Source organism: Erythrolamprus reginae, chromosome 2 (genome assembly GCF_031021105.1).
Source record: "Erythrolamprus reginae isolate rEryReg1 chromosome 2, rEryReg1.hap1, whole genome shotgun sequence".
In the NCBI taxonomy this organism is placed as follows: domain Eukaryota; kingdom Metazoa; phylum Chordata; class Lepidosauria; order Squamata; family Dipsadidae; genus Erythrolamprus; species Erythrolamprus reginae.
The window spans coordinates 83607069-83622831 of record NC_091951.1 but is presented as its reverse complement, the minus strand read 5'-3'; the positions used below and the strand labels follow the sequence as shown (position 1 = coordinate 83622831).

At 35.8% G+C, this 15763-nt stretch overlaps 1 protein-coding gene across 1 annotated transcript in view; it reads right to left on the bottom strand.

Moving 5' to 3' along the window:
- WNK2 (WNK lysine deficient protein kinase 2) overlaps nucleotides 1-15763 on the bottom strand; it is a 130756-nt gene that overhangs the window by 10778 nt on the left and 104215 nt on the right. The window contains exons 21-26 of the mRNA XM_070738533.1: nucleotides 14416-14469; nucleotides 13195-13253; nucleotides 11744-12321; nucleotides 6514-6722; nucleotides 5817-6032; nucleotides 4676-4774 (exon numbers count right to left, since the gene is read on the bottom strand). Of these exons, the coding sequence (XP_070594634.1) occupies nucleotides 4676-4774; nucleotides 5817-6032; nucleotides 6514-6722; nucleotides 11744-12321; nucleotides 13195-13253; nucleotides 14416-14469 (1215 nt within the window). The remainder of the gene's footprint in view (nucleotides 1-4675; nucleotides 4775-5816; nucleotides 6033-6513; nucleotides 6723-11743; nucleotides 12322-13194; nucleotides 13254-14415; nucleotides 14470-15763) is intronic.

Below are 15763 nucleotides of genomic sequence, written 5' to 3'. Positions count from 1 at the left end.
TATATAGAGTTAGGTAAGACTAAAAAGGGAAAAATAAAAGAGTCTGATGGACAATCTTCTGCATTTAAACAATAAAAAATAACCATTATGTAAGAAGGAACAGACAGAAAGTCAGCAGTTCAGTGTAAAAGGAGAAATAAAGGGGCTGCTCAAAACCTATAGAAATTTACTGATAGGAAAAATAAAACATTGCAGAAATTTTAATTGGATCCTAGAATTTTCATTACATAAAGTCATATTTCTAATAAATGTTGTTTCTAAATCAGTGCCTATTCTGTATGCACTGTAATGGATTACCTCTGATTTCTCTCAGTTAATGATAAAAATAATAGATTGGCAGCAAGAACTTCCTATTTCAGGTTTTAAACCCAGTTCTGTAGAACTAAGGCACATCAAATTGAAAGTATATATTGAAATGCAAGACAATGAATTGCTTCATCTTGATCTTATCATCAAACTGCATCTGGATGCTTACAGCTCTATTGTATAGGAGATAGCATTTCCTATCATTCTTTGTTATTTATTTGATGAGCTGGGTAGAAAAACCCTACTGCTTGGTTAAGAATATTCAGTTGAAACCAATGCTGTGTTAACAGCAGCTGAAAAGACAAAATAAGGAGATCTATTTATTCTGACAGACAGTCAGCAGGAAGGTTATTAATTGGTCTAGCTTTAGCTGGTTTAATTTTTTCTTTTTCTGTTCTATTTATCTAACCTACCTTTTTTGCCTTTGTAATATTGCGATGGTGTCATGGGGGTTATTCATTATTAGGTGTATGTTGGTACTGCTATGCACCGTCATTAATCAAGTGGTTTCTGATATGGTAAAAAGATTACCCATCTTTGCATGTAAATACAACCCAAATCATTCTAAACTTTGATAGCAATGCATGTATTTGTATGTTTACGTCTATACTTATCTACCCAAATGGTGTTGATCAGCTTGAGTGTTACACATGACAATCTTTCAAACAGAAAGAAAACTACATTTTACGTCACTAAGTCTTATGCTGAATCTTTTATTCTAATGTTAGCCAAAGGAGAGACCTTCATCATGATCTCATCACACAAATGCTGTGACCTAGATACTAAAATGTCAGGATGCAAGTGTGTATCAGCTGTTTTGTCATTTTGGCATAGTCTTTTACAGTAGATGCTGCTGGCTCTTGTTACATTGTTTACATTCAATCTACCTATTGGTAACCCTCAATCATTTAGGAATAGCAGACTCCATGTTTGTGCCTATTAATAAGACACTTATTTTAGTGCCAGAACAATAAAATCTGACTATAGATTAATTGATGTCTGCTGATATGACACATAAATTGGACCTAGCTCCAAAAGAAATAATTGTTTACATTAGTTATTATACAGTACTTCATGTGGAAATCAAAATGTGATAAAGAACAGCATTCTATAATGGATATATATGATTAGATATAATTCCTTTCTCTTCGTAATAAATGTCTCAAAAGATCAGTTGATATATATCTATTCCTTCCTTCCTTTCTTCCTCCCATAAATATTTTTTTTAATTTTTTTTAGCTTAGACTCTTTTACAGAGAGGGTCAAAGTAAATGATGAGACCATGCCTAAATTTAACATATTAATTTTTCGGTGGCTTCTTCTGACAATTTCCTTGCGGTAAGCATATGCAAATGCATTTTTGTTTATATACAAGACAGTAAATCTTTAACCATCTTATTGATTAAATAAATAACCATCAACATAACCTGTTATATTTGTACTTTGCACTGTCTTTAAAGTTAGTTCTGTACAACAATTTAGTTTTAAGAGAACATATAGGCAAGATGCTTATATAATTAGGTTTTAAGTTATAATTATAATCAATATTTTCAAGCATTATGTGCTATTTTAAATACTTTTTTTAAAAAAGAGAACAGATTCTACTCAAACTACTATACATTATTTTTTTCTAGAAATATTTTTACAGATTATAAGAGATTTTTTTTTTAATTTCTAATGTGTAACTTTGGTTTCAACTTTTTAAAGTAACCTATAGAATTATATTCCCTCTACATGTGCCCATAAAGTATAAGATAACATTGTTATGACTTCGATGGTTCACCAGAAGTCAATTGGCATCTCATCCCAATAAAATTCAATGACTCATTTTGTACCACAAAAGCAATTAATAATTTCACAGTTTAGGGATAAAAGCTAACCTTTGAGCATTTTCCTATAATATGTGTGATACTTACTAAGAATTAGAATGAATACTTACAAGAGGAACAGAATACATGTAGTCCTCAACTTATGACCACAATTGAGGCCAAAATGTCTGTTGTTAAGTGAGACAGATTTAAAGTGATTTTTGTCCCATTTTACAATCTTTCTTTCCATAGTTGTTACACTAGTAACATGGCTGTTAAGTAAATCTGGCTTCCCATTGACTTTGTTCATCAGAAGGTTGCAAAAGTTAGTCACATGACTCTAGGAGACTACAATTGTCATAATTATGAGTTGATTGCCAAGCATCTGAATCTTGATCACATGGCCATGAGGATGCTGCACTGGTCAGAAGTGTGAAAAATGGTCATTAATCACTTTTTTCAGTGCTGTTATAATTTCTAACGGTCACTAAATGAATTGTGGTAAGCTGAGGACTACCTGTAGAACAATTCCTCATCAACCTTTGACCATATTGATCTACAAATTCAATGCAATTAACATTGGGACCATAACATTAATAATTGGTCTGTAGAGCTTGGCTGCATAGTGGGTGGAGCTATCCTCCAAGAATGGGAAAACACCGCCCTTTAGCCAATCAGGATCAAGTCACAGGTATAAAAACACCTCTGTACCATCACCTCCCACTCTTTTGACTTGGTCCTAGCCATAAAGGGCTTGTGTTCTCCCATCCTTGAAGGATCTCTACCTTTTTACTTGAGATTGCAATTTTTGTTTTGTCTCTCCACATAACTGTGAGTTTGATTAACAACAGAGACACACATCCTAGTCATAGGAAAAAGGGTGCCTTGGGCTTTGTCCACGCATCTGGGTGCCTCCAGCCACTAAATGTATCATTCTGAACATACTTATACTGGAAAGAGCCTTATACTGAGTCAGCTCATTGGCTCCTGTAAACCAGTATGATAAATGGTAAAAAAATACCCACAACTTTTAATAGCAAGTAACACTAATTGCCTCAGGTTCTTGGGAAGAACTTTTCCAGTTCTTGCAATTGCCAGACACTGAACTTGGATCTTCTGCATACATATCATGCATGGTGTACCACACAGAACTACCAAATAAGTTTTATATGCCAAATAATCCAAAATATTAGATTTCTTTATCTTCAAATTATAACTGAATTTTAATATTATGGTTTTAATATACAAAGATGTTTACGAATACTTAAAAGCCTTTTCATTGTTGAGTCTAAAAATGTTGACATTATTTTATTGAAAATGGAGAGCAAGAAATATGAATTTTAAGTAACTTTGTGCCTTTGATTTGTACCCTTGTAATAATGATAGAGATGTATAGTTCCAATGACAAAAGTTTGATGAAAATGAATACTGAATGTTAACTAAATATAAATATCTCTATATATTGGCACTATTTTCTCTTACTTGTAACTATGGCCTAGATTTTTCTTGTTAGTACAATATAGCCTTATTGTACCAAAATATCGTATTTTGCCTTATAATGAGCATTTGTTTACAAAAACAAACTTAAAAATAAATATTTGTGACAACTGGTTGAATAGCCAATTCGTATAATCATACAATCAAGAACAGTCTAGCTTTAGTTGCATCTGGACATGATATCAATAGACTATTCTGAGAGTGGCATTAGGGATTTTATAATTTATTCTGTGCTTTGATGAACTGCTTGTTGACTTCATCTCTGAGGTCACATAAGGTCATAATAAAAAAAAATTAACTGAGTAAAGTGCTCCAGCTAGATAAATGTTGAATAAAAGCCATATTGTGCTTTGTGATAATCAAACAATCACATTTAAGAAAATTCATTTAAAGTAACCCAAAAGTACACAATGTAGGGGGGGAAATGCTGCCTAGAAAAGATGGTGTTAAAGAGCTAGCAGGAGCATTTCTCAGCATTTCTACATGCAAGGGACAGGAGAAATAACATAATAACAACAACAACAACAAAGTGGATATAAACAGTACTGTATATTGTTTGAATACAGCCCTTGTGCAGACGTTCTACCCTTCAGTGACCTTCTAGAATTGTATCAGCTTGCTACATGCATGTCTTCATAGTCCAAGCATGTGTGAAAGAGACCATTCGTCTACAGAAGCCTGGGTTTCGATTTGGTATCACCGGAATCAGGACAGCAGACATTTATAACTGTCACATTGCAAATTAAAAATTACTCCAACGCAAAATCACATAAAGATACGTCCAAGATAAGAATTTACCATAAGACTATAGAATAAATTGATGAGATCTTCCACACATGCTTTTGATACCCAGGCATGAGCCAAAAGCAGTGTTCAAAAGCTTTCCATACGAAACAAAATAAATTAAATTAGGATGATTACTTTAAAAAAAGGAAGGGGGGAGTGATTGTCTACAAGAAGGGGCTTCCTGCCAAGCATATTAGATAAATGGATGAAAATGAGTTTTGAAAAGGATGGCAAAAGAAAGATGGGCTGTGATAAAATACAAAAGAACAAATACAAACAGATGGACAAAGACACAGGTCCACTGAGGAATCTGGTACGAGGTTTGCTACTAGATTTATAGGTCACTCTCTCAGACGTTTGGTGGAAAACCGTCCAGCCTGCAAATGAATATAAAGGGAAGAAAACAAAGACACTTATAAAGTACAAATAGCTGTGATTAGATGTCACCATCAGTCATAACAGCTTTGTTAGTTAATCATCCACACCTCCATTTTAACCTTGCTCCAGAGGAGTAAATTCATTGGCTATAAGCAAAAGGGTGTGAAAACAACAGCAGAAGAAAATAGATACTTCATAGGATTAGTTGGGCAAATCATGCAAAACCAGAGGCGACCATTTATAATCATCCCAACACATTGCAGCTGTGTAAGGACTCTACTGCTACCACGATGAAGCTATGCCATGAGAGGTAACAGTGCTACTACTATGTAGCAGACTTTCTAAAGAAGCCAAAATTTATGCCATGCGCTTAAAGAGTAATCATTTCTGGATTACATTTTTGCAGGCCAGTAATACAGTTTAATCCGAAAAATTCTGCATCTGCAGGAATATGCAGGAACCAAAGAATATGAAGCAAGATTAAAAAGGAGTCAACTCCCCGGTTTGCAAATAATTTCAATCTACAATGGACAATTTTACTGATCTTTTTCTTTTTAAGTGCTCTACGCTCTATTGGTTCTTCCTTAACATTAACTGCATTTTGTATTTGTTCTCTACTGATTTCCCTCTCATGGCTCATTTTCAAAATGAACACCAGCAAGTTAGACACTTAACCCTTGCACGGTCAGTGAAATTGCTATTAGATTTACATCAGCAACTTTTCTAATTGAATCACAATTAGCATCATTTCTACAGGCTTTGAATCAATATGCTGAGCAGATGTTTTTTTGGTGAGGCTGGGCTGAACATTATCGGTAGCTAAACCTACTTCACAGATTGCTGTTGCGAGGAAAAAAACAGACCATGGAGTGCTATATAAACCACCATGAGGTCCTGAATGGAAGGTGGTTTAAAAATCTAATCGGTATATCAAGTTAAAAAGGAAGGCTATTTTCTCACTTTAACACATATTTCATTCTCCTGTGGAAAAATGACTGTTTTAACATAGAGTAAAAGATGACTCTGAAGATATAAAATCACCTTGGCCAGAATTTCCACGGACATCACCTCCTTCAGAAGCTACTCCAGAGCAAATGTCAGAGGATAATGAAGCCTTGAGAGAGCAAGGTTGCTGAGTCTGAACTGAGCTCTCAAGTATGGCTGATGTGGACACAGTCAGTCCTGTTGGTTCAGTAGAGTCTGTTTGAGTTATACTGCTTCCCTTAGCCAAAGGGTCTTTATGCTCTGATATATTGCCTAAACAGGATGTATGCAAAAACCATTAAGCTTGAAAGCAATAAAAGAACCAGAAACATTAACTGAAGAAAACTTCAAAAATTCTTAAGATTTCTTAATTGACCAAAATCCATGCAGGTATAGAGAATGAAAAGTTTTCATACTGCAAAAAAAATGCACCAAACTCAAGAATCGCCCTATTGTGTGGGGTTTGGACAATGTAAATAAATGTGACATAATCATAGAAAATAAAAATGAAAGGAACCTATGCTAAAGGTTTAATGTGGTTTTCTAAGTTGTGTTTAATGGTTCAACGTAATTTAATTCACATCCCCACGAAAGCTAAGGACAAATAAAGCCATCCTACAGATCTTTACCCCTTTTCCTTTGATTGAACAATGCAACCGCAAAAAACAAAAACAAGAATCCTAAGAAAATAATAGAACAATTTGAAAGTTTCACTGGATATATGTTAAATGGAAAATGTTACTTGCGAACATACTTGTACTTGATGTTTTGAGCTGCTGGACAACGGGGTTTAGCAATTTCCCAGTTTTTAATTTGTGCTTGCTTGTTCTTCTTCGGCGGCCACTTGGTGGAGCAGAATGAAGAAATCCGACATTGGGTGGTAGTGGTTTTCCCAGACGAAGGTATAAAGATTCTATTTCTTTTTTCTGTTGGGACTGCAATTCAGTAATTTCCTTCATGTGTCTGAAGAATAAACATGAAAACACTGAAAGTAACTTTTAAATTAAGACATCTCTATTTCTGAGAGCATATATTAGAATATGCATTTTGATCACATCATTATCAATTTTTTATTTTTAAATCTATATTAGAGGAGATAAATTTTAAAATGAAGGTTGGTGGCTTTTACTATGGCTTATGGGCAAAATATGGAAACCATCTCTATGATGAAAAAGAAGGCACATTTTTGCAAGCTTATGAATCATTCAGGAAGAGTGAAGAAGCTAGTGTATATGTTTTGGCTGGAAGTTGGAAGTCTGAGTGAAAGAACCAGAAGAAAGGTAGGAAAAAAACCTACTCCATTACAGTTTAAATTCACAGAAGCTTGGGTTGGAATTACTGGCTGTTTAAACTCACAAAAGCGGGGTTGGAGTTACTGGCTAGAAATTGGAAGTCTGAGTGAGAGAACCAGGAGAAAGGTTGAGGCCTTTCTAGAATCATATATCTATAAAGCAAAAATAGTAATACATTCAGGGTTAGTGCACTCCTGATTGTGATTTTATTTCAAAATGACTGGCTTAGTTCAGTGTAATACTTGTTTTGCAGTTATGTTTCAAAGTACTCTTTTCAAATTTGAATTCTGTCCTCTCTAAACAAATTACTAGTCTACCTGGACAGATTTCTATCTAGATTCTTTAATCTGTGTTCTGCAAACAGAAATTAGGTGCCCAACTCAGGCATTCCACTCTATTGAGCTGACCCACTATCAGCCCCCTCTACCACAAAAATCCTGCTGGAGGAGGGCGGTATGGACAATTCTGGGATCTGGCAGCTGTGAAACGTAAACACAAAGTTGTTGTGGTTGGCTCTGGCCCAGCTCCTGCCCCAAGGAATGTGGAGGTGGATGCAGGGGAAACATCAACATGTCATGAGCCTGTTTTATTGCCGACAGAGTCAGGTAGTGAAGTTTCCTCGGAAGAAGAAGAAGGTGGGGGTGACTTGGAAGAGGGGAGTTTGACAGACAGCCCAGGAGGAGATCAATCATCTTTATCATCTCTGGATTCTGAACAAGAATTTATGACACATCCACGCATGCATAGAGTGATGCATAGGAGACAACAACTGAAGGATTATTACAGGAGATAAATGAGGCCACCTGTGGTTGGGTGGGGCTGCTGTAATTAGTGCTACAGATAAAAGAGCAGCCTGCTGTTTTAGCCTCATGGCAGTTTATCTGATTCATAGTTTTGTCAAGATCGTGGTTTTTGCTGTTCAAGATTGTGTGTGGACTTTCTGGACTTTAGAATTGGACTCAATTTCCCAGTTATTGGGTGAGAATTTGGATTGCATTTAACCTGTGCCTTGTGTGTACCAGAAACTCCCTTTGACATTTAAAAAGGGAGCTGTTTCTGTTTTTCTGTTGATAAAAACGTTTGGGTTTTCCTTCTATCATGTGATGTGTGTCATTTCTGTCCCCAGCAATCTTTAATTAATATTGTTAATAGTGCATGCAACATAGATATGTGTGTGGGTAAGTTTATCAGCCCTGCTGTAAATTTGGAGCGGGGCGGCATATAATAATAATAAATAAATAAATAAATTTAATAGTGAGTGCCAAATCATGTGCACTAATCAAACAGGTGGCAAGAAAGTAGGGGCATTCAGGCACAACACAGGTCATGTAGACAATAAACACATGATCAATCAAAATAGACTTAAATGTCTATACACTAATGCTCAGAGTATGAGGAATAAACAGGATGAATTAGAAATTTAAGTAAATGAGGGAAGATACGATATAGTTGCCATTACGAAAACTTAGTGAAATGAGACTGACAAATGGAATATAAAACTAGAGGCATTTAAATTGCTTAAAAGAAACAGACCAAATAAAAGAGGAGGTGGAGTTGCACTATATATAAAAAATAACAACATCTCTACAGAAATAAAGCACAACAATAGTGAAAATTATCTTGAATGCATTTGGGTGACATCAGTGTTCCAATATCTCAGCGGTTGCCACAAATAAGAGGGAGTCAGGCTATTCTCCAAAGCACCTTAGGATAGGTCAAGAAGCAACAGGTGGAAACTAATCAGGAGAGAAGCACCTTAGAACTAAGGAGAAAATTCCTGACAGAACAATTGATCAGTGGAATGGCTTGCCTCCAGAAGTTGTGAATGCTCCAACACTGGAAGTTTTAAAGAAGATGTTAGATAACCAGATAACCATTTGTCTGAAGTAGTGTAGGATCTCATGCCCAAGCAGGGGGTTGGAATAAAAGACCTCCAAGATCAGTTCCAATTGTTTTGATAGCCAAGTGCTAAATATAAAGGAAGGACCAGCATGAAACAGCAGAATATCAAGAAAAGGTTACACCACACAGGATAAATAATTCAAGTAATATTCCTTCTTGGTGAAGGAACCAGAAGAATAATCTATTTTACAATAAACTAATTTTTTTAAAAGGTCCCAAAGGGACAACACAAAATGCAAGTTACAAGGAAACATCTACTTCATTCAAATGCAATATGGTCAATGAATAAGGAATAAAGAAACTAAAAAAAAAAAGAGTTTGAAACATGAGAAACTGAAACAAGAACCAGAAGACTGCAGACGTTTGAATTTTGCCCTGAGAATACTGATGATTTTGTTTCAAGCATTAGTAGCAGATATTCTCTCATCAAGAGGCAGTACTTTGAGTTCAGAAGCTAAGTAGTGTGGACTTGGTTAATACTTGGATGAAAAAAATCTGAAGATAATATGAAGGCTGTAAGCTAGACTGTGAAGCCCCAGGCTTGTATACTACCATCTTCAGGGAAAGCAATGGGAAATCATTTTGGTATTCCTGCTAAGAAAACAGTGTGACCATATGTGCAATCAGCCGTCCAGTTGAACTCAAAGTATACTTTGCCATTAAAGGCAAACAATAAATCATCATAATTTATTAATATTAAATTTAAATGTATCAAAGTGAGTAAAGTACAAAATACAGTACAGTTGAGTCAATCAAAACTTGTGCTACGCTTGGACACCTGAAAACACAAATGAACTGAAATTCTACTAAAAAAAGCGAAAACATAGGACTAAAATTAAATATAATAAAGTCAAGGCTACTGACAATAGGTTCAACAACCAATATAAAAATTGACACTAAAGATAGCATTTACCTTTTAGGATCAACTATCCACAATTAACAATAAAGAAACAAGCAATAAAGAAATAAGCCATAGATTGACAGTTGATAGGGTATCAATGAAGATCCTGCAAAAGGTATTTGGATGTCATGATATGCCTGTACCCACAACATTCAGAATAATACAGGCAAAAATTTTCTTTAGGTCACTCCGTGGAAACAAAACAACCAAAAAAATTGTAGTGATGGTGGTGTTGGGGAGATTTTGAAGAAGCAAGAGACAGAGAGTCAAGTTTGGTGTTGGAATAGGCACCCAAGAATGGAAGTCAAAAAACAAGGAAACAGATCATAAGGCAAATCAGTACAATCCCACTCACGGCACATTATGGAAAGACTTGGTTGTCTAATGCAGTGTTTCCCAACCTTGGCAACTTGAAGATATTTGGACTTCAACTCCCAGAATTCCCCAGCCAGCGAATGCTGGTTGGGGAATTCTGGGAGTTGAAGTCCAGATATCTTCAAGTTGCCAAGGTTGGGAAACACTGGTCTAATGCTGGGAAAGATGGAAAGAAAGAGAACAATCCACAGCATGTGGATGGATTCAATTGTACATAAGTTACATAAGATTTTTAGGGGCCAGATTGAAGACAGGTCATCCCAAAGGTCTATCTATTCTGTTGCTAAGAGATTACACCAACTAAATGATATACAATCAAAAAACAAAATAGGAGATTAACATAGTAACAAAATAATAATAATCAAGAAACAATGTGCAGATATTTTCTATGTGAAGCCTGGAGTTTTATGCAATCACATAAAACATACTTATGTAACATATATCCATAAATTGTTTATGGAAAAATCTGTTCACAATAAGAAAGAATTCATTTCTTCAAGCTATAAGTTTCATTAACAAGGGTATTAGTTTGGCAAAATACTAGTGGTGATGCATAGGTTAGTGCAACAGAACAGATGATGTGAGATGGAGGAGGTGTTAGAAAAGTAGCTGGACAAAATAAAAGTTCAATATAGAGGTTGGAATTGCAATAATATGGAGCTTTATTCATCGCTTTCTGCAAATCAAGGTCCCTATTCTGTCTAGATGTGGCTCTCTCAAGCGCCAGCAACATCTAGACGTAGATGAAAAGCAGCAATAATTTAAATCCAAGATCATACATTTCTTCCAGGCTAGACAGTGAGTTGGGCAATATAAACATCTAATGATAAATGAATAAAAATAAAGAGCCTAGGAATTACCTAGTCCAAAGACTCATTCACTGAGACTGGTTTGCCAATACTTTAATCAAAAATTCTCAAATAATTTTCAGTGGAGGCAAAATTAACTTCCAGCCACAGAAGAGCAAGACAATATAAGACACAAAAAACAATACTCTTAACTGTTTAGACTGGGTTGGCTCAAGAGTTCATGTGTCTTCTATAGACAAAGAATACCTTTGTCCTAAATAATTTTACTGTATCTGGCACAAAAGTTATTGCTACTTCAATTAGCAAAACAAATTATATTGCTGAAAGTATTTTTTTGGCTCAAGTTTTATTTGATTCTTCCAAGGAGTAAATGATTGGGGGGAAAAAAATTAAGTATATGATGTCCTTGCTTGATGTGAATACCATTTATTTTGCAGTTCTGAAGGCAATTAAGTGGCTCTTGGGGAATAAAGCCACTTTTGTCTTGTAATAAACGATACTCAAGTTTGTCTTTACTCCAGAATGTTGCTTTTATCAACAAAACGAGAAAGCATGGAAGGAATATTGTACATCAAATGCATAAAACAACTTGAGATAAATGCTTTCAAAAGAAAGGAACAAATGACAAAAGATGTCAAAGTGTATTTTGATAAGCTACTCAGACACACATGCACAAAACCCCCTTTGGATAAAACGGAAACATACTTTTCTCTCAGGTTCTGCAATTCTTTTTTCATGTCTGCATCTTCAAATTCTGAGTCATTGTCACTACTCACATAAGACGACTGAGAATGGAAAGAAGTTATGTTGATTGTTGGGATTTTTGATCCATGACCATTTGGAGAATTAAGGCCCTGTGAACTTGACTTTACTGACTTTTGTAGAATACATGAAGTCTTTTTAATGTTATCGTTTCCCAGTCTACTGCTATGAGGTGACAATGGAGACACATCTTGTTTTCCTGGAAAAGATTCATCTCCAGAATCACTGGAATCCTTTCCATAAAGGACATCAAAAGAGGAAGCTGTCTGCACACGGCGCAGAGATGACTTTGTATCGGGGCTAGAAGGCTGATTGTCCAGATAAACATCAGGGGGTGCAGAATACCTCAAGGAATGCACAGATGATAAAGTTAATTCATCCTGAGTGCTGATCACAGAAAATCTGCCTATAGTTTTTGCTGGTGTTTCTGCTTCTTTGACATTGGAGTCTATAAAACCATCTTTTTGATATTTGTTTTTTTTGGTGATGTCCTGGTTTGTTGTAAGTGAAGAAGAAGCAACCTGAAATAATAAATGAAAGAAAGGCTTAGTTGGTGTTGTGGTTAGCTCTGACCCGGCTCCTGCCCCAAGGACTGTGGATGTGGGGGAGACATCCACATGCCGCAGGCCTGTTTTGCTCCCGGTGGAATCTGATGATGAAGGCTCCTCTGACCAAGAAGACATGAGTCACAGGGAGGAGGAGAGTGTGGCAGACAGCTCAGAAGGAGATCAATTATCTAGCTCCTCCTTGGATTCAGAACAAGAGTTAATGATACAGCCATGCATGCGGAGAGCGATGCATAGGCAGCAACAACTGAGAGATTATTATCAAAGAAAATGAGGCCACCTGTGGTTGGGTGGGGCTGTGGTAATTAGTGACACTGCTATAAATAGCAGCCTGTGGGTTTGGCCATTGTGGAGGATTATCTGATTGTTGTGTTTCGTGCCTGCCTTGCTGACTTTGACCTTTGTGTGCTGATTTTTCCCCGCTTTGAAACTAAACCAGAGCAAAGTGTGTTTCACTTTGTGAAAGAAGAAGGACTGTGAATTGCCTCACAGCTGCAAGCTAAGTATCACAGAACTGATAAGGGACTTGTACAAATTACCAGTTTGTTTGGAGATGAGTGCTCTTTGCTATACAAAAAGAGGGCTTAGTTTATTTGAATTTTCGGTATAAAGAACATTGTTTTGAATTTTCAAACGTGTATGTATCTGAAATTTGTATCTGTGAATTTTCGGGAGGATTCTACCAGAGAGCTCGACAGAACAGTTGGTTAATGTCTAAACTGCCTTAAAACATTATTTTTATAGAAATTAATAGTGCTCTTTATTAGCTGAAATTGTCTGAGGAATGGGATAAGATGTAGGGGGAGGAACAATATAAGATAACAGTACCTGAGTGTATCCTGTGTATGTTAGGATAGTAGAAGATGAACTGACATTTACATCTTGACCTGTTTAATATATTGAAAACAAACAAACAAAATATATCTGGATCAGTACATTTTAAAACAAGGCAAAAGTTAAATATGAAAAAATATTTTTAAATAAAATCCTCAAAGTCCATAATTCTAGGTTTATTGTTGTATTCAAGACTATAGATCAGATATATATGAATTAAACATAAATCATGGTAGTAGATCTAATGCTTGATATCACCATAAAGATTATAATTTCAATGATATGCATATGGTTTTAAACAACATGATCTATCTTTAAGCATTCTAGGCAATGTCCAATATAATCTATTAAGAAGACTTTAAAAAGAATAAGATACGTTTCTTAAAATCATTAAGAATTCAGTATATTGTTCATATATGCATCACAGAAAAATGATACATGATCTTCATAATTAAAAACAGTGACTTCAAATTTTTCTACTTAAAATCAGTTCAGGAAAAAAAATGTCCCCCTGCTTTCCACATATACAATAGGGAACAAAATCATGGTTTTCTAATTTGCCCATTGGATTTTTCTGGACAAAATTACTTGAATAATGTGCCTGTATACAAATATGTAAAAGATACATCATGTTGTTTAAAACCATATGCATATAATTTATATGGCTTGGCTTCCCAATCAGAAATAAAAGCATTATTTATATAGCATTCATATTTAACATTTCATATATTAAAGTTATCATAATAAATTTCCATACATACATTTTCATGCCAATTATGGGTACATATTAAATTTTATCTTAAAATTACTACATTCTCCATTGCTATTGTGGTACACATTCACTAATTTCTAGTTTTTTAAATAATTGTTTCTGATAGATAGATAGATAGATAGATAGATAGATAGATAGATAGATAGATAGATGATAGATAGATATGATAAATAAATAACATATCTTTGTAGACTTTAGTTCAGCATCCAATATCATCAATCCAGACATTCTTCTAAATAAGCTGAATACACTCAACTGAAATCCGTAGAAATGGTGGTAGACTTTAGGAGAAACCCTCTTACAATATTAGACAACACAGTGTCAACAGTAGAGATCTTCAAATTTACAGGTTCTACCATATTGCAAGAACTAAAATAGACACCTAACATCAAAAAGTCATCAAAAAAAGTACAGAAATGGACATGAAAGTTATGCTCTACTACCTGCTTTGTTCATTTCTGAATGCTGGATCCCAGTGCATGTAACATCAGATTGTTCTCCCTATAAGCAAAATATAACAATTTAAATTAATCTTGCAAGGTTTTAATCTGTATAAAAATATATAAACTCTAAAATTATTTTTATATTTCACCTTAAAGAAAATCATTCATAAGTCACTGATTTGCATTTCACTGTTTGTTATTCTGACACCACATGATTAATGTTTAATATGTTAAATACTGTTTCATATAAACTTGTTTTTTGATAGAATCCATATTATATGATGATTGTTATCTCAACCTAAATGATACGTAAAATTTGTTCCTCTTCTGATTTTTATTACTGTGAGTTCACGGAGAGTAGTCTTCCAGAAGAGGGACATTATGCAAAAGAAAGGAGTCAATTTTTCCTTTTCTTCTAATTTTGGGAGTGAACTTCTTTCACATGTTTCTAGCTCATACTGTAGCCCATGTGGTTACATTAAATCAGAGAAAACAGGAAGTAGTACATTTATTTGATTTCTAAAGTGCCACAACCATAAGGCTCTTGGTAGTAGAAGAATAATTGCAAACATAGTTTAAAAAATTACTTGGATACACGTGAGCACATATATTTGTATGCGTAATTTACTTTGGCCTTAAGATTAATTTACATAATAATTATTTCATCTTTGACATATACAGTGGTACTTCTACTTATGAACTTAATTCGTTCCATAACCAGGTTTGTAAGAAGAAAAGTTCGTAAGAAGCAATTTTTCCCATAGGAAATAATGTGTGCAAACCCATTAAGAAAATTCAAAACTTTAAGGCTTAAAAAAAAGCAGTGAGTGGAGGAAGCGGTGACAAGAGGGAGAAGTGATGGCGAGGGGAAAGTGGCAGTGAGAGGGGCCAGCGGTGGTGAGTGGAGGAAGCAGCAGCTACGGGAGGAAGCAGCGGTGAGAGGGGAAAGTGGCAGTGAGAAGGGCCAGTGGTGGTGAGTGAAGGAAGCAGCAGCTAGAGGAGGAAGCGGCAGTGAAAGGGGAAAGTGGCAGCGAGAGGGGGCAGCAGTGGCGAGCGGAGGAAGCGGCAGCGAGAGGGGGCAGCGGTGGCGAGCGGAGGAAACGGCAGCGAGAGGGGGCAGCGGTGGCGAGCGGAGGAAGCGGCAGCAAGAGGGGAAAGTGGCAGCGAGAGGGGGCAACTGCAGCAAAACCTGGCTCCAGTTCCCTTGCGAGCATCAGAGCCAACAAACTTAAAAGTGCTTGTTTTGGCCGCTGTTTGCTCTCGCTGCCACTTTCCCCTCTCGCTGCTGCTTCCTCCACTTGCCACCGCTGCCCCTCTCGCTGCCACTTTCCCCTCTCACTGCCACTCC